Genomic DNA, 15232 nt, shown 5'->3' with positions numbered 1-15232 from the left:
ATTTTAAAATGTATATAAAGTAAAAAAGGAAGAGGCCAACACACACTGGAGGATGAGCGGAGCAACATCCATTTTCACAAAGAGAGGTTTGGGCAGGATGGAAAAGGCATGCTTGCTGTTCACTGAAGGTTACACAAATTTAATAAATACGGAACAGAAACGAAAAGAAAAATTGGGTTTGTACAATGACAAGGGAGGGCAGGATCAAGCAGTGGATCAACAAAGTAGGTCATCGGTACTCGTTGTCAATGTAATATCTCAACTCACTCGACGTGTTCGAGTTGTGCCTGAGGCTAGAAAGCTCTTCCACCCTTATTGTGCCTTGTTGCTTGCGATCAGTTAGGAAGTAGGTAGTCATGTCACCCTTGCCTTTCACTTTCACTTTTCCTCTGCATTGGAACTCGTAGGGATAGTGCTTCATGACTTGGTAAACCTCTTCCGTCACCTGCGCCAAAAAGTTATGTAAAAAGAAACTACAAAGAAATCTAAAATTGTACTTGTGTGTGATTTGGCAAGCCTGTCGAGTCCATTCTGCTAGCTACGTTCACTGTGTTGCCCCAGATGTCATATTGCGGCTTTCGAGCACCAATGACTCCGGCGACAACTGGTCCAATATTGATGCCTAGATGAAAGAATAGAAAATTAAAAAAAGATTAAAAAAATTACTCAATTTAACTAACCAACTCTCAGCATGAAATTGTTGTACGAATTCTCATTAATGTTGAGCAACTTTTCCCTCATGGCGAAGACAAACTCGATCAAAGTCCCCAGATAAAATCCAGCAGTGGCTTCATTATCGTCATCCAGAATTTTGAGCTCAGGAATCAGTCCAACCGCAGCCATGTAAGTCGATCCGACAGTTTTGATCTTGTCAATTGCTCTGAATCGGTCCTCTGTTAATAACTGAGAAGGAAAAGGAAACTGTTTAAAAATCTTTTTCAAATTGACATTTTTTCAACAAACCTCATCAAAGTCTGCAATAATCTCGTTCAGAAGTCGCAAGCATTCCACGCCCTGGTTGTTTCCATCCAGCTCCGAGTAGAACTCGCTGAAGTTGTTGATGGAGGCAAAAACGACGCCGACCCTCGAGTAGCTTTGGTGGTACAGGTCCTGCGACAAAGTGTTCTGCCATGGCAGTCCCAAATGCATGCAAGTTTAGGAACCAAACAATACTCAAACAGCTACAGGAACAGTCTCCTTGTGTCCGGAGCCAAAGTACCAAGAGGAACCAGGAAATTTTCATATTTTTTTGCTGCTTCAAATTCAGGGCATGCAAATCAAAGGTAGATTTACCCCGGAAGCGAAAAACCACCACCAAAGTAAATGTAAACATGATCTGCTCAAATTTATGACAATGTTCTAGGTTCGAAACTACAGGGCGCTTACACTTGGCTCAGAAAAAGGAAAACACTAAATTTCTATTGCATGCACATGTCATAATCTTTCCAACTGTATCATCAAACCTTCCTTTTTCCAAATTCCAAAACACAATTTTTTTTCCTCAATCAAGCATTTTACTCTAAATATGAAATCTAAATTGATTTTTTTTCTACCCCAAATAAAATTTTAATTTTTAATTCTTTTTTCTACTCACTACCCCTGTGAAATTGAAAGTTGCCGACTCACCATGTTGTTTCTAAACTGGTTGTCCAAAAAGTGAGTGGCGACATGAGCTGGCAACAGATTGAACAGGATCCGCTTATTGCTGTGCTGGAGCGCGTCCATGTCCCTTTTTTCCTCGTTGGCCTGCGGACATAAATTTGTCACAAACACGCGAACAAATTACTTTTTCATTCCATCAAACAAACCTGCATTTGCCAGAGGAAATCCAGTCTGGCCGTCCACTCGACTTGGCGGCCGTGAATCAAAACGGCCACCGAAAACATGACGACGTAGACCACCGCCAGCACGTGTTGCGGCACAATGGAGCTGCGGAGTGAATTATTCAAACGGGTTGTTTCAAACACACAAAACGTTTAAATAAACTGAGGCAGCAGTTTACAAAAGGGGTCCCATTCAACCACAATTCAAGTGCTTTGGTACAATAAAAATTTCAAATCAGATTTCAAATTTATATGAAATTCCAATAATAACATTCAGTATAATAGGTGGAATATTTTTTTTTTAAACGCAGAAATAAATTAAAATATATTTTAGTAACAATTAGAAAATTTTGAATTTAGATAAATTTTGATTAAGTGGAATACATAAATTAATTTGATTTCTTACTGGACTCGGTGGTCGAAGCATTCAAAAAGTTGAATGTGCGAAAGTTCAATCAGCAGAATGTAGACGATGGCCATCAGAGTGAGCAGGGCGGCCTTGATGGCGATGGGCAGACGCAGGAAAACGGCCACAGCCAGGTAGCCGAGGGAACAGGAGAGCACCACGTATTGGGGAAGGGAACACGCGCGGTGGTCGCCCACATGCGGCCACTGCGGTGCGGAGCCGTTTGTTGCTAGAGGGGTGCACGGCGCGTCGATCCGGCAAGTGAACTTTTACAGAGAGAGAAACAAAAAAATACATTTTAAATTTTCCTCGAAAAGGGGCAGAGAGTATAAATTCATTAAATTGCTTTTATTTTAATCAAAAAGATAAATTTATAGTACACAGGATTAAATTTAATTAACTATTCAAAAATTATATTTGTGGGTTGATGAAAATTTGGCCACAACTGTATTACCAATATATAATATTTTTAAATTAGCTAACAAATCAACAAGTCAGGAAAAACGGCCCCTTTACTTTTTTTTGTGATGTTAAATTAAGTATTTTTTTTTTTATATAATATTAAATTTAAAAGAATGACCATTTTTCTTAATTAGACTCACCACATTGACTTGTCCTACAGCATAGATGAGGATGATTGTGAAGGCGGTGATGGCGAGTCGAAGAACAAAACTCTGCGAAATGTCCCAAAGGATGATGCGCAAGCGGACGGCCAGAAGCAGCATCAGCACAACGGCCACCCACGCAAAGGCAGTGAGGAAAAGCACCAAGAGAATTGTAGTCCTGGGCAGCACGACGCTCTGCATCGCGCCGAGCATGGTCAGCAATAAGAGGCAACACGTAAGGGAGCTTCCAAATCCAACGTCTGCGTCTTCGTGATACTGAAATTGAACGAAACAAAAAAATTTAATAATTCATTCCTAAAAAATAAACGGAAAATTTACTTGGAAAATTTCTATATTAAAATATTTTAGTGTAAAATATTTTTTGAGAAATTATAAAAAGATGATCATTTAATGATATTTTCTTAAGCCCAAAATGAAACAAAATTTCATGATTGCAATCAAAATTGCAGTCAAAAGTAACAACCTTCAGTCTTTGTTGCTTTTCACTAGATTATTTTCAAATAAGCAACTTTCTTTTTCTACACTTTAGATCAACCCTTCTGATAAGGTTCTTATTGGCGGCAAAGGTGGATCTTGATTAACCCCCTGGTTATTAGGAGTGGAAATTTTTCGATCAGAATTTCAATTTCATGAAATTTTGCACTTTTTTTATTCTTATTATTTATTCAATAAAAAATCACAAGAATTCCAACTATAGCAAAATTATTGTGAGAAAAATAATTCTAGTCCCCTCGTAGTCAGTCCCTTGGAATATTGACCCTCGTCCTAACATCCCTATTTACGCGCCGGCTAACGTGCTTAACTCGCAGCAAATTTAGTGTGGGGCTGATAAGAAGCCGTTTCCGATGCATCACGTTCCCCAGGTGGCCCTTTCCCGGTTTTCAGGACGGCGTTGATGACCTTTTGCAGCGGCAAATCCGCACTTTGTGCGCCTCAAGTTGTCAGACGCGGCGCTTTTTGCCGCGCTCCGTTTCCAAATCCCCCTGGGAGTTATTCCAGCGCGCCCGTGTTTTATTACTTTAAAGCTCTTTTTAGGAGACTTAAATGTCCGGTGGGCGCAAATGGCGAGTGTAAATTCCTCCCCGAGGCTTGAGAGCTGATCGATACGCGCTCGTGTGAGTTTGGAAACAACGCGGCCTGTATTGTTTTTGCCTGTATGTACTATACATGCGTCATTTACTCTCGCTTCGATTGACCTGCTAGATTGAGTGCGGAAAAAGCGCGTGCACGCGGAAAATCCGAGCCGGGCGATCGGACGGTCACACCGTTAGCAATTCAAATCGAATTACAGCGAATGAAAGAGGAAAACGAGTGGAAAAACAATGTTGTTAAAATGCAAATATTTGTGTAATTAAAAAAATAAACTTAGAGAGATAAAGAATAAAAATATTATAAAAATTGTAATTAACTTTGGAAAAATAAAGAATATTACATAAAGATTAGTAAAAAAAGAGAGAATTATTAACAATAATTTTAATTATTTCTAAGAATTATTAATATCTTGTTGGTGGTTATTACACAAAGAGCGTTTCTCAACAAGGAAGATTTCTATTCTAACTCTAAGAGAGCAAGAGAAAAACGACTCATCGGAGACCTCGCTTGCTGCAATTTCGCAGCACATCTCGTCGCGATTCCCCATTCACCTGAGGTGCATTATTTCGCTTTACGGTCGCACATTCTTGCTATTCATTACTTCTACACAGCAAAAGAACAATCGCGTGAGCACCAAGGGTGTGAGCAAATCCTTGCTCTTATATAACTGTTGGCTTGAGAGAGTGACTTTTATTTCAAATGCGTTCCTGACGCGCTTTCTCAAGAGAGCTGAAAACTTTTGCAGAGCGCGGCGGAGGTACTCACAGTCACGGTGAAGTTCCGAGTACCTCAGAGCACACAAACTGATGGGGTTAAAATTGTTTTTGGCTACAGTTCTATCTGTTCACTTCAAGTGTTCGGCTTTGACCTTCACGCAACTTTGAATATTGAACTAGTTCAAATAAAAAAAAAATATAAAAAAAAAAACACGGAAGTGAAGTAATTCACTGATAATTTATCTGAAATTAAAACTTGCTTATTTCTTATAATATGAAATTATATTTTGATTGAATTATGGAAAAGAAACATTACTTCAATAATAATCAATAATAATAATAATTTAAAATAATTAATAATATGAAATTTAAAAAAAAAATAGCACAAAGCTTCACATTTCTAAGTGACTATAGAAAAAAATATCAAAATAAAATAACCAGTAGCCCTCTCAACAGGAGCAAACGTTTTGGCAGAGACGCAGCTCAAGAGCCGCCACTTGACTCACCTGGCTCTCTTTGTTATGGTCTCGGAAGCAGAGGGTCGTCAGCGTCACATGGTTTGCTTTTTCCCGGTCCACACTGCGCGCTTCAATGGCCTGCGCCAGGTACTTATTGACTCGGTTTGACGGCTGATGGTAGACGCTCGAGTGACGCTTTTTGAACGGACGCTTGAACTTGTCACCGGATTTGTTCTGTCAAATCAACACCGATCAGTGACGGTTAAATTTGCACTCGACACTTTACCTTTCCAGCAATGTCCCTCAGGTCAAGTGATTCGGATCCGAACGATCTCCCTCCGGATGTAGCCGGGTCAGCGTGGAGCACCCTCTGTAAATCCAGCACCTGCGAAGAATTAAATTTTGTTAGAAATAAAATTATTTTTAATTTATATTGGAATTTGAATGTTTGGAAATTTTAGCTGTGCAATTAACTAGGAAGCATCTAGTATCATTCAAGAATTGTTTTGTTGTGGGCTGAGAAAATTAGTGTATAAATATTTCCAAAATAGGAATTTTCCCAGCAATGATCGCATAAATCCTACATTTGATGTAAACACAGCCAATTAACTGCATGCACGAAATGCTATCTAACTCCTCTAATTTTGCAGCTCATGAAGGATTGATCCGAACGGTAGCAGGTGTGCAGCTTATGAATGATTTTTTTTAAATTTTGCTTCTAATTTCAATCCAGATGACATTGAGATGATGGATTAGGGGCTTAATTATTCTGAGCATGATAGTGACTGACGATGTCTGCCGTGAGAGAGATAATCACAATAATGAGAGGGCGCGCGCATGATCAGTGGAATGTCAGCTCGGACAGTGTGGCAGACACTTACCGGGTCCTATATAGGCCAGAAAAAGCATGCCGGGAATATTGTATCAATATAATTCATATTAGCAGCCTACTGATTACATGAGAGAAAGAGAAATGAGTTGACTTTCGCTTTCTAATGGATACCTATGGATAAAATGTTGCTTTGGTGCAAATTGCAATCAAGCAAAATTAACTATAATTCATGAAACTTTCAACTACATTTTTAATCAAAATTCCCCCACTGAATCTGAAGGCTCAGAATTCAGAATTGAAAATTTTTGGTGCAGCTTTTAGAACAAAAGGTTACCAGCGATAAATTTTTTTTTTAATATTTTTGCTGAAAATTGACCCTTGTGTATTGTTTCACAAAAATTTGACAGTTTTGAAACTTTCTGAATTTCTGGACACTTTGACCACATTTTTTCTTCTTAATTTTGTTAATATTGCTATTTTTCAACAAAACTTGGTACACATTTCATTAATAATTTAGAAAAAATTAATTATTATTTTTATATTTAAGGAAAATTGACTTTGGAATCCAAGTGCAGCCGTCAATATTAGTGTAGAAAAATTTGATCGACAGAATCAGGAAAAATGACTTGCCAAAAGCATTGTCGAGACCAACGACTTAATAATTTGAATTAAAACTCCTCTTTATGAATAAAAACTAGAGGAAATATTTCTTAACTAGATATTGAAACGACAATTATGGAAGTAAAATTTATTCCCTTCTGGCCCAGTTTGAAAGTAAAAACGAACATTAACCCCGGGAGAAAAATACCCAGTTTGCGACCGGGCATAATTGGGCACTGCGGCAGCATCGTCCCCAAAGTGCACTCGCGGAGATTCAATTACCTCCGAGCAAACACCGGTGCTCTGCTTTACGGCAGCGGTAATTGCGAAAGGTTTTTCGCCGGTTGGCGCGCCGATTTTTGAGCCGAACGTCATTATGTAGCGTAGGTCTAGGTTGCGTTTGGCTCGTGGCCAACGAGGAATAAGGCGCTTTTATTGATCCCGGAACAGAGCCGACTTTTAACAACTCAAACACACTTTCAGCCTTGAATGTTTAATCAAATTTGCTGCAAATGGAGTGTGTTTGTCGTGGAGAATTTTGCAGGCCGGATGTGAAAATGTTATAAATCTCCGCGATGGTTGCACATCTCCTTAACTGACATTTCCTCCAAGTTGCGCAAATTGACATAATTATTGGCCAAGGTCACAACCTACTTTCCAACTTAGTCAATCGGATGATGCAGAATCTAATGTAAATAACGTGTATGTACTCTCGAGAATGTAATTCAATAATATCTACAGTACGGCAAAGTTCCTAACGAGAGAGACGTGGAAATTGAATGATTTTACCTTCTTGGCTGCGTGCATCTTGTCTGCACTTCCGCCGGGAGCGACGGCCATGTTGGAAAATGGCACTTCCATGGAGTACTTGATTGAGTGCAGCAACTGAACAACCACGTTGGACACATTCCTGAAGGACAGCTTTCGTTTGTTGACTCCAGTCACCACAGGTCGGATCTGGAAAAAACAGAAATCATGGTTTTTTTTTAATTGAGCAGAATCTTTGACATCTTTTAAATCACTAATTATTTTCACTATTTATATTGTCATTGTGGTAAAGTGCTTTTTGTAAGATAGTTTTACATATTTATCAATTTAAATTTAATATTTTGAATCTCCTTCAAAACTATCCAATATTTTGAGGCTATTTAGGAATATTTTTGTGCATTATTTTATCTTTTACTTTGCTTACTGTTTTTTTGAAATATAAAATAATATTTTAAGATTGCAAATTATACTTTGAGGAAAAGTTTTTTCTTTTAAATTTAGAAAATTAAGTTGAAAATGTACTTAGTTTTCTTGAGAAAAACCAGCTCTTTTATAAATTGTAAAACGCAAATAACATCACAATGCAAAATTAATAGTTTTTAAAGAAATGTAGTTGTTAACTAGAAATTTTAATACAATTTGAGCACGAAAAAGAACACAATTTCATGTGACTAATATTTTAATATAATGTTATTCTTTTGTATATATTTTTCAATGTTGATTAAAATAAATTATTAAATCACATGTAAATACTATTTAAAAATGATTTTCTAATCTTTACTGAAAGAAAATTTAAATAGTTGGAATATCGTGACGTCTGTTGGAGGTCAAATTATAAACTTTTGCGTCACTCGGCCAACAAGTGAAATGACCATTGAGAATGGCCAAGTTGTCGCATGCCGGGAAATCGCTCTCCTTGAAACTTGTAAGTCGTGATCTCATGCAGCTGACCTTTCTCCTGCGCGGTGGCGGCACGATGAAGTATGTGGTGACGCTGTTGTCCCTGAGATAATTGTTTCTGGTCGATCCGTAGCCTGGCTCCACTTCGTACTCGCCGCCCAAGTAGTCCAGAGTCGCCTGCGTCACGTGAACTCGCCTGCGAACATTTAATCAAATTTACGCTCAGCACGATTCGGCAATTCGTTTTCCGTGTCACGTTCCCGACATCTATTTAATAGCTCGGCTTACGCAAAAGTAAACAAAACTAGCGAACAAAGTCAAAATCCCGCCAAGTTGGCAGATCAAATTAAAGCGATTTGCACACAAATCGGCTAAAAGGGTCCCGAATTCATCTGCAATTAATTAATATTCAAAAACTCTACGAGCTTTTCCGAACTAAATATTTCCATACCGACGACGCTGACGAGAAGCGTGACAGGAAATTCGGATGCATCATTCATTGTCATTTCGCTCCACAATTGTCAATCCGTCTTCATTAAGGGAAGTGAATTTGCGTGTTCGTTGGGAAGAAAGAAAGGAAGAAAAAAAAAACGAAAACTAATTGGTTCAGGTAAAATATACGTCGCCGGTGTAAAGTGCACGCAGGCGTGAATTTCCCAGGATTCATATTTGATATCGGAATGCGAGAATTTCTCTTTCCTTTCAACCCTGACTACCAGAGCGGAAATTCGCCCTGCACGAATTCAAATTTCACGCCGCACGGGAGAAATTTCGTTCCAATTAGCAAATCGAAAGCACTCTCGGATTAAAGAGAAAGTAGTGCACGCTGGAGTAAAATAATTTCAATCAAAGCTTGAGCGCAAATCCCCTTTTGATTGCTTTTCCACACATGTTACGATCGCACCGTTTTTTGTCACCAAACGGCAGGCGGTGTTTGGCAAATAATAACGTCCTCTCTCTCCCAAGAGAAATCCATGGCGCCCGTGAAAACGGATTGCTTTGATCGATAATTAAAAAGCACTCTGGCGGCCAATGATTAAAAGAGTTGCTCCCGGCAGCGGAACTCTGACTAATTAAATTACACCGGGCCGCGCATTAGCGAAATTAAATTACACTTCTTCTGAATTAGTTGATTTGATCTGCCCGGCGAGCGGATCCGCTCAAAAGTAGGCACTCCGCTCGACAGCCATAATCTGCGGGTTGCATATCATCGTTATCGCAGGCGCTGAATAAGTAGAAATTAAAATTAAAGTGCCTCTCCAGAAAATATTTGTTTTCTAGAATTCAATAAGAACAATGACTCAATGTAAAATCGTGATTGAAAAATATGCCTTGTTATGGGATTTATTAAAGGATCAATTTTCCCTCAAAAAGCATTCAAAACTTTGAAGAAATTTGAACTCTCTTGAACTCGCTCGTTTATTCGAATTGAGTGATTTAGCAACTAAAATGCGTTTGGCGGGAAATTTTGGGATGAACCCCTTATTCGATCCTTACAGGAGAGCAAATTTTTCCAAAATCCAAATCGATTTAAAGGGTAATTAATTAATTTGACATTCATTCAAAATGTGCTATTATTCATATTTTATTCCTCCAATCCTAAAAGGCAATTACACTCCAGATAAATTTAGCTGATCACAAAAAATGCAATTTTCTCTCAGAGAGGAACAAACGAGCAAGTTCGGTCGTTCGGTGTAAAAAAAGTTACAACTGGGCAGTCTGGTGCTTCTCAACAAAGACAAATTGGCACCGGTGAAATAAATCGACAAAGTCTGCCGTTCGCCCTGACTGAGCTCATAAATTAGCCACCGGTGGCAATAGTCGTTTGCTTGCTTACCCTGGTTCTCCGCCGGCCTCCATGTTGTTGGCCAAAGTGACGTCGTTGGACCACACGTCGTACTGCCACTTCTTCAGGCCGAGCACGCCGCAGAGGACGCGGCCAGAGTGAATTCCCACTCGCATGTTGAGCTGAACGTCTGTCGCTTCCACCACCGAACTGCAAACAAACAGCGAAACAAGTTGTTTGTCAAGTGAGAAGAATCAAGATCGCTGGCTGGGTGATATGAGAGCCTCGGGCTCTTTTACTGGCTGAACAAAAAAGTAGGCAATCGTGATCTGAACTCTCTTGACGATTAGTTTAGAATCAAAATAGGTGAAATGTATTTTATGGGAGACAAAAAATAAAACTTTTTTCACACAATACTGGAAAATTTTAGATTTCCTTCAAAATTTTGATATAATTAATTATGTTGATTTCACAAAATTATCATTCATGCAATTTTTATGTTTATAATTTTGAACAGAGAGATTTTAAAATAAATTTCAAAGGTAATAATTTATAATTTTAACTTTTATTGAAGTTTTTTGATGAGATTAAATTGTGTTGAAATTTAATTAATGAGAAACTGATGCTTTCAGAGCAAATGCAATAGTGAATCAGCGTCTTAAATTCAAATTTTTTTTTTGTTACGATAAAATGAATTTGAGATTTCCAGTATCTAACTCAAGATAAATTATGCACTTTAGCCCAAAGTGCCAAAGAATTCGGCAATTGATAACCACGGATCGGCATTGAATGCCTCGAGCCCGACTTGACAAATCGTCTTTTGGCCTGAAGCGTACGTGGGTGCTGCACGTATCGCCGGCACTTTGTTTGAGTGCACCCTGAGGAAAGAGGTGCACGTGTATCGATCCTGCGCGAGGTGTCTATTCAATCCATTGTTCGTCGAGCGAACCCTTTCTTATTCATGGCCGTGTGTTGAATATAAAAGGCCAGCCAGCCTTATCAAATGATATATTGCACCATCCAGGACGCGCAGCTCATCCTTCCTTTGCCGACTCGTGCATGCTAAGGCAGGTGAGCGCTATTAGCCCTGATCTTATCAAGCGGCAAATTGAATTTTATGCACCCCCTTTCAAGGCGGATGCCGACAAAGGTTTCAAATGAACACATTCACTTGCGTACTTACGACTGCATTCATCACAGTTGGTTTGTGTGCTTGATTAGAAATGGCAACTACTGTGATTTTAAAGGTTTCCAGGTACAAGATGTTGCAATAAGTAAACATGAGCAACACAATTCGGTTGATATACATACAAACCTAGCTGTGAAATTTTAATTAGAGGGCATAATATGCAGTAATTATTTATAATATTAAAATCCAAAGAACGCAAAATTTCTAGATGGAAATAAAAATTGCGACGAAAATTGTACCCCACAAGGGTTGAAACAGGTTTTTATCAAATATTTACCTTTTCCTGCCTCCACATGATTTAAAAATAATTTAACTTTGAGCATTGAGATAATTGTCTCAGAATCACAAAATGTTGTTGAAATTATCAAGTTGCTATGTGAAAATGTTAGAAATGATGATTCCCTCAAGTTTTCAGATGCTTTTGTAGGGAAAAGGTTTAGTTAAATCGAGTGTCAACCCTCAGAATTGCAATTTTTTTATGGCTGTTTGAATTTCATAAATATGAATTTAAATATAATAATAATAAAAATGAAGCGGCCCTTTTAAGATTTTTCTTCCTCGAGACTTTAGCTTAAAATTGCTGATTTAAAAATTCGTGCTTACATTCTATAATTTAAATTACAAGGAAGAAAAAACTGTTTTGCGCAGAGCTATTTGTGCCAACATGAGGGCAATGCTCGCGAGATGATCACCTTGCCTCCGAGGCGACACTTTTCTGCACACAATGTGCACGGAGGGGATGAGAAAATAAATTCCGACTTACGCAATAGCGTCAATCATATCCAGTCCCATCTCGACGCAACAGTGGGCGTGGTCGGAACGAGGCTCTGGCAATCCGGAGACGCAGTAGTAACAGTCGCCCAGGATTTTAATCCGCAGGCAGTGATTATCCTGTGGAAAATTCCAACAGACAAAGAGAATGTTTAATCTAGACATAATCTCGGCTCGGTGGAAGGAAAATATTAAAAAGAAAAAAAATATGTATAGGAAAATTGTCTACTAAAAAAGTAATCTAATAATTTTAAAAATTAAGGAAAAGGTCAATTTTTTAACTCAGTAAATTATCAAAATTATGATTTTTAATTAATTTTGAAGCAAAAACCTTTGGATATTGAATGAAACTAAATTCTTGAAGCAGAAAACTGGCGAATGAATTTGGAGTGGTTGTAATTTTTCTGGTGAGTAATTTTGCAATTTGAACTAATTCCAAGTGGGTACTCACGCTGGCAAGCTGGTCGAATCTGCCGAAGAGCTCGTTGAGCAAACGCACCAATTCCTGAGCCGTGCACTGCGACGCCAGGACCGTGAAGCCCACGATGTCGGCGAACAAGATGCTGCAACGGACCGAAAATTAATCTCCGCATACAGAAGAGCACGGAAGAGAGATTCCTTGCACGGAAAATTTGCACCACTTGAAAGCTGACGCGCGGCAGGAGGATTTTTCTAACACGCTTCTCAGCACACTCGCTACTTGTCTCCGTCAGCGAGTTTGGGAAAAGGGTTCTTACTTTGTGAACGTTGCATGGAAACGACTAACGACGCGAGAGAGAGACTTTCCCTCGGCAACTGGCGGGGGAAAACTGACAATTTTGACACAAACCAAATTCCAAGGACATAAATAAAACAGATAAAATTAATAACGGTGAAAAAAAATTTTATGGTAAAAAATCTGGTGCAGATGAAAAGATTTTCAATAATTTTTCCTATTCATTGAGTTTACTATAATTTATTTGAGGGTGTTGAAAATTTTCATCGGTTCTCTCAAGCTAAATAAGCAACTAACTTTGAAGTATGTTTTTATGTTTTTTTGTCAAAATTTAGTAGCTTTTACTCTGATTTTTATAGTTTGTTTTGCTTTTAAATTGATTTTATAATAAGGTGATTATCAAATTTAAATATTAAATTTGATATTTAAGATTTACAAACATAAAATATTAAATTTAATATTTAATTATAATGATTTTAGTAAAATTTTTTTTGGATTTTAGATTTCAAAGATTCATTTTAAACATTCTCTATGAATTAAGTATTGGAAAATCACAGAAATTATACAAATAAATTAAATCCTCTGATTTTTGTTTAACTATAGGATGGTAAAACGTTGGCAGCAACATTTTTTTGGTTGATTGAAATTCTCCTTAATTATAAATATACATACGTATAATTTTACAATTGAAATTATGAAATTTTATGAAACGGGTCAATTCACCTGGAATCAATTTAGCGTGCAAGTTAATAATTGTAATTTAGGAAACTTGAAAAGCATCCCCCGTTGTCCTAAAATGCAACAATCCAATTAATTTCAAATGTGAATCACAAAATCCACTTCCGAGTGTGGTGCAATGCAATTAGCTCTGCTAATCAAACCGCAAGCTCCGAATTGGGGGCGAGTCGGCCAGCGTGTGTGAACTTGCTGGAATAATGCATGCAGTACCTACTCTGTGTGCTCGGGTAATGTGTTGCTCTCTTGCCGGGGGGGAAAGTTGTGTATTCGCTTATCGATCGCGCGAGCCGGAATAATGCTGTTTAGGGGCGGAAGCGCCGCTGCAAAAAACGCCCGGTCACCGCCTTAATTACGGGCTGCGGTGTCGAAATTTTGAAATGATAAAATACGAAAAAAAAACACGCTGTCAAGCGCGATACTTTTTTGGGGCGGCGGCTGATTTCTCTTGGGAAGTTTGTTTGCCGTCGACGAGCATGTCAGTCGGGAAAACGCGAACGCATTTTTTTTGGGAGGATAAATATTTCAGGCTCCGGCTTTTAATTTAATTTGCAGCTTCAGCCGGATTTGTTTTATTAAATGCGATCCGAGACGCAGGCGAAACTGCATGTCAGAGGCCATTTGGCAAGAAAGTTAGGCCCGTTTTTAATTTTCCGCTTTTATACTGCGGGGTCGTTTTTCTCCTCCGAATAGGCCAAAAAAGTCGCAATTTCCTTTCCGAGGCAGTAAAAGGGCAAAGTCTGCGCATAAAAACATGTACATTCACGTCAAAAGCGGAAAACAAATAAGGGGCGTGGGCGAAATAATAAAGAAAACTCCCTGTGTCTCCCGTGTTCTTCCCCTCGCGAGATTTATCGGTCGTTATTCGGCGGAGGAAAGAAAATTCTCATTTTTGGGGAATTCCTAAGCCGTATGAAAATCGCGTGACTTTTGACCTGGGGCATGAAAATCACGCCACTCGCCTGTTTTATACTTCGACGTCTCCCTTTGTTTATTTCGGTGCGCATTCAACAAAACTTTTTCAGCGCTGTCTTGTTTACAGGAATGCGTGTGTGTGAGAGAGCAGGACGCGGCGCCGTGGTGAAAATAAATAAATAAATAAAAAGGAGCAGCGACTTTTAAAGTCGGGGCTGCACGAAAAACTTACTTTAGCTGCGGCACTTGTGGAGTGTGAATGAGGTTAATTACAATGATTTAGATCTAGTCGCTACGCATGCAAACTTAATGTTATCTTCTAGTATTAAAATTATAAATCGATTAAAAAGCCCTCTCCCCGCATAGTTTATATTTTTTATTTTGAAGATCTAGGTCATCACGGGATTAACTAACAGTCATTAATCAATCATTCATAACTAATACCCACAACAAGGAACAAATAATTAGTAAATTTAAACCAAACAAATTAAAACTGGATTTGCGAAGAAAAAAATGACTATATGATGTATGTGGGCAGAGAATGTCCGGTGATATATTTATATGATTTGAAACTATACTGAATTAATGTGAATTAAAGACGATTTTTTTGTAAAAAAGTTTACGAAAACCCGATCATATTGCAAATTACCTATAATATTAAAATTAGTTAAAAAACGAAAGCAAAATGCTAAAAATATATATTATTTAAATTTTAATACGCAATATAAAAGAAAAGCGAAATACATTTAAGAGTTCAATAATATGTATCATTAACTTCTATTAAGATTATTTCAATTAGTAAAAATTACTGACCAGTCCATACTTTGGGTGAAATTCGATTTTAATCAATATATCATTTATTTCAGGGTGTGCGATATATGATAATATATTATATAAAAC

The 15232-nt window shown here is 38.1% G+C and overlaps 1 protein-coding gene across 7 annotated transcripts in view; it reads right to left on the bottom strand.

Annotated features, from left to right (window-relative positions):
- The window catches only part of LOC132193523 (Ca(2+)/calmodulin-responsive adenylate cyclase), a 77754-nt gene that overhangs the window by 5904 nt on the left and 56618 nt on the right, over positions 1-15232 (bottom strand). For 6 of the 7 annotated variants that reach the window (XM_059614242.1, XM_059614243.1, XM_059614241.1 and 3 more), the window contains 15 exons: positions 12419-12530; positions 11960-12087; positions 10059-10217; positions 8273-8417; positions 7343-7510; positions 5408-5506; positions 5170-5355; positions 2832-3110; positions 2230-2495; positions 1809-1929; positions 1627-1746; positions 964-1125; positions 681-903; positions 498-622; positions 268-445 (listed from right to left, as the gene is read on the bottom strand). In XM_059614242.1, the coding sequence (XP_059470225.1) occupies positions 268-445; positions 498-622; positions 681-903; positions 964-1125; positions 1627-1746; positions 1809-1929; positions 2230-2495; positions 2832-3110; positions 5170-5355; positions 5408-5506; positions 7343-7510; positions 8273-8417; positions 10059-10217; positions 11960-12087; positions 12419-12530 (2471 nt within the window). The remainder of the gene's footprint in view (positions 1-267; positions 446-497; positions 623-680; positions 904-963; positions 1126-1626; positions 1747-1808; positions 1930-2229; positions 2496-2831; positions 3111-5169; positions 5356-5407; positions 5507-7342; positions 7511-8272; positions 8418-10058; positions 10218-11959; positions 12088-12418; positions 12531-15232) is intronic. The other variant, XM_059614245.1, reaches the window with a different exon arrangement.

Source organism: Neocloeon triangulifer, unplaced genomic scaffold (assembly GCF_031216515.1).
Source record: "Neocloeon triangulifer isolate White Clay Creek 2 clone unplaced genomic scaffold, ASM3121651v1 ptg000004l, whole genome shotgun sequence".
In the NCBI taxonomy this organism is placed as follows: domain Eukaryota; kingdom Metazoa; phylum Arthropoda; class Insecta; order Ephemeroptera; family Baetidae; genus Neocloeon; species Neocloeon triangulifer.
The sequence above is the reverse complement of the archived record's forward strand: the minus strand, read 5'-3'. Positions and strand labels throughout refer to the sequence as shown.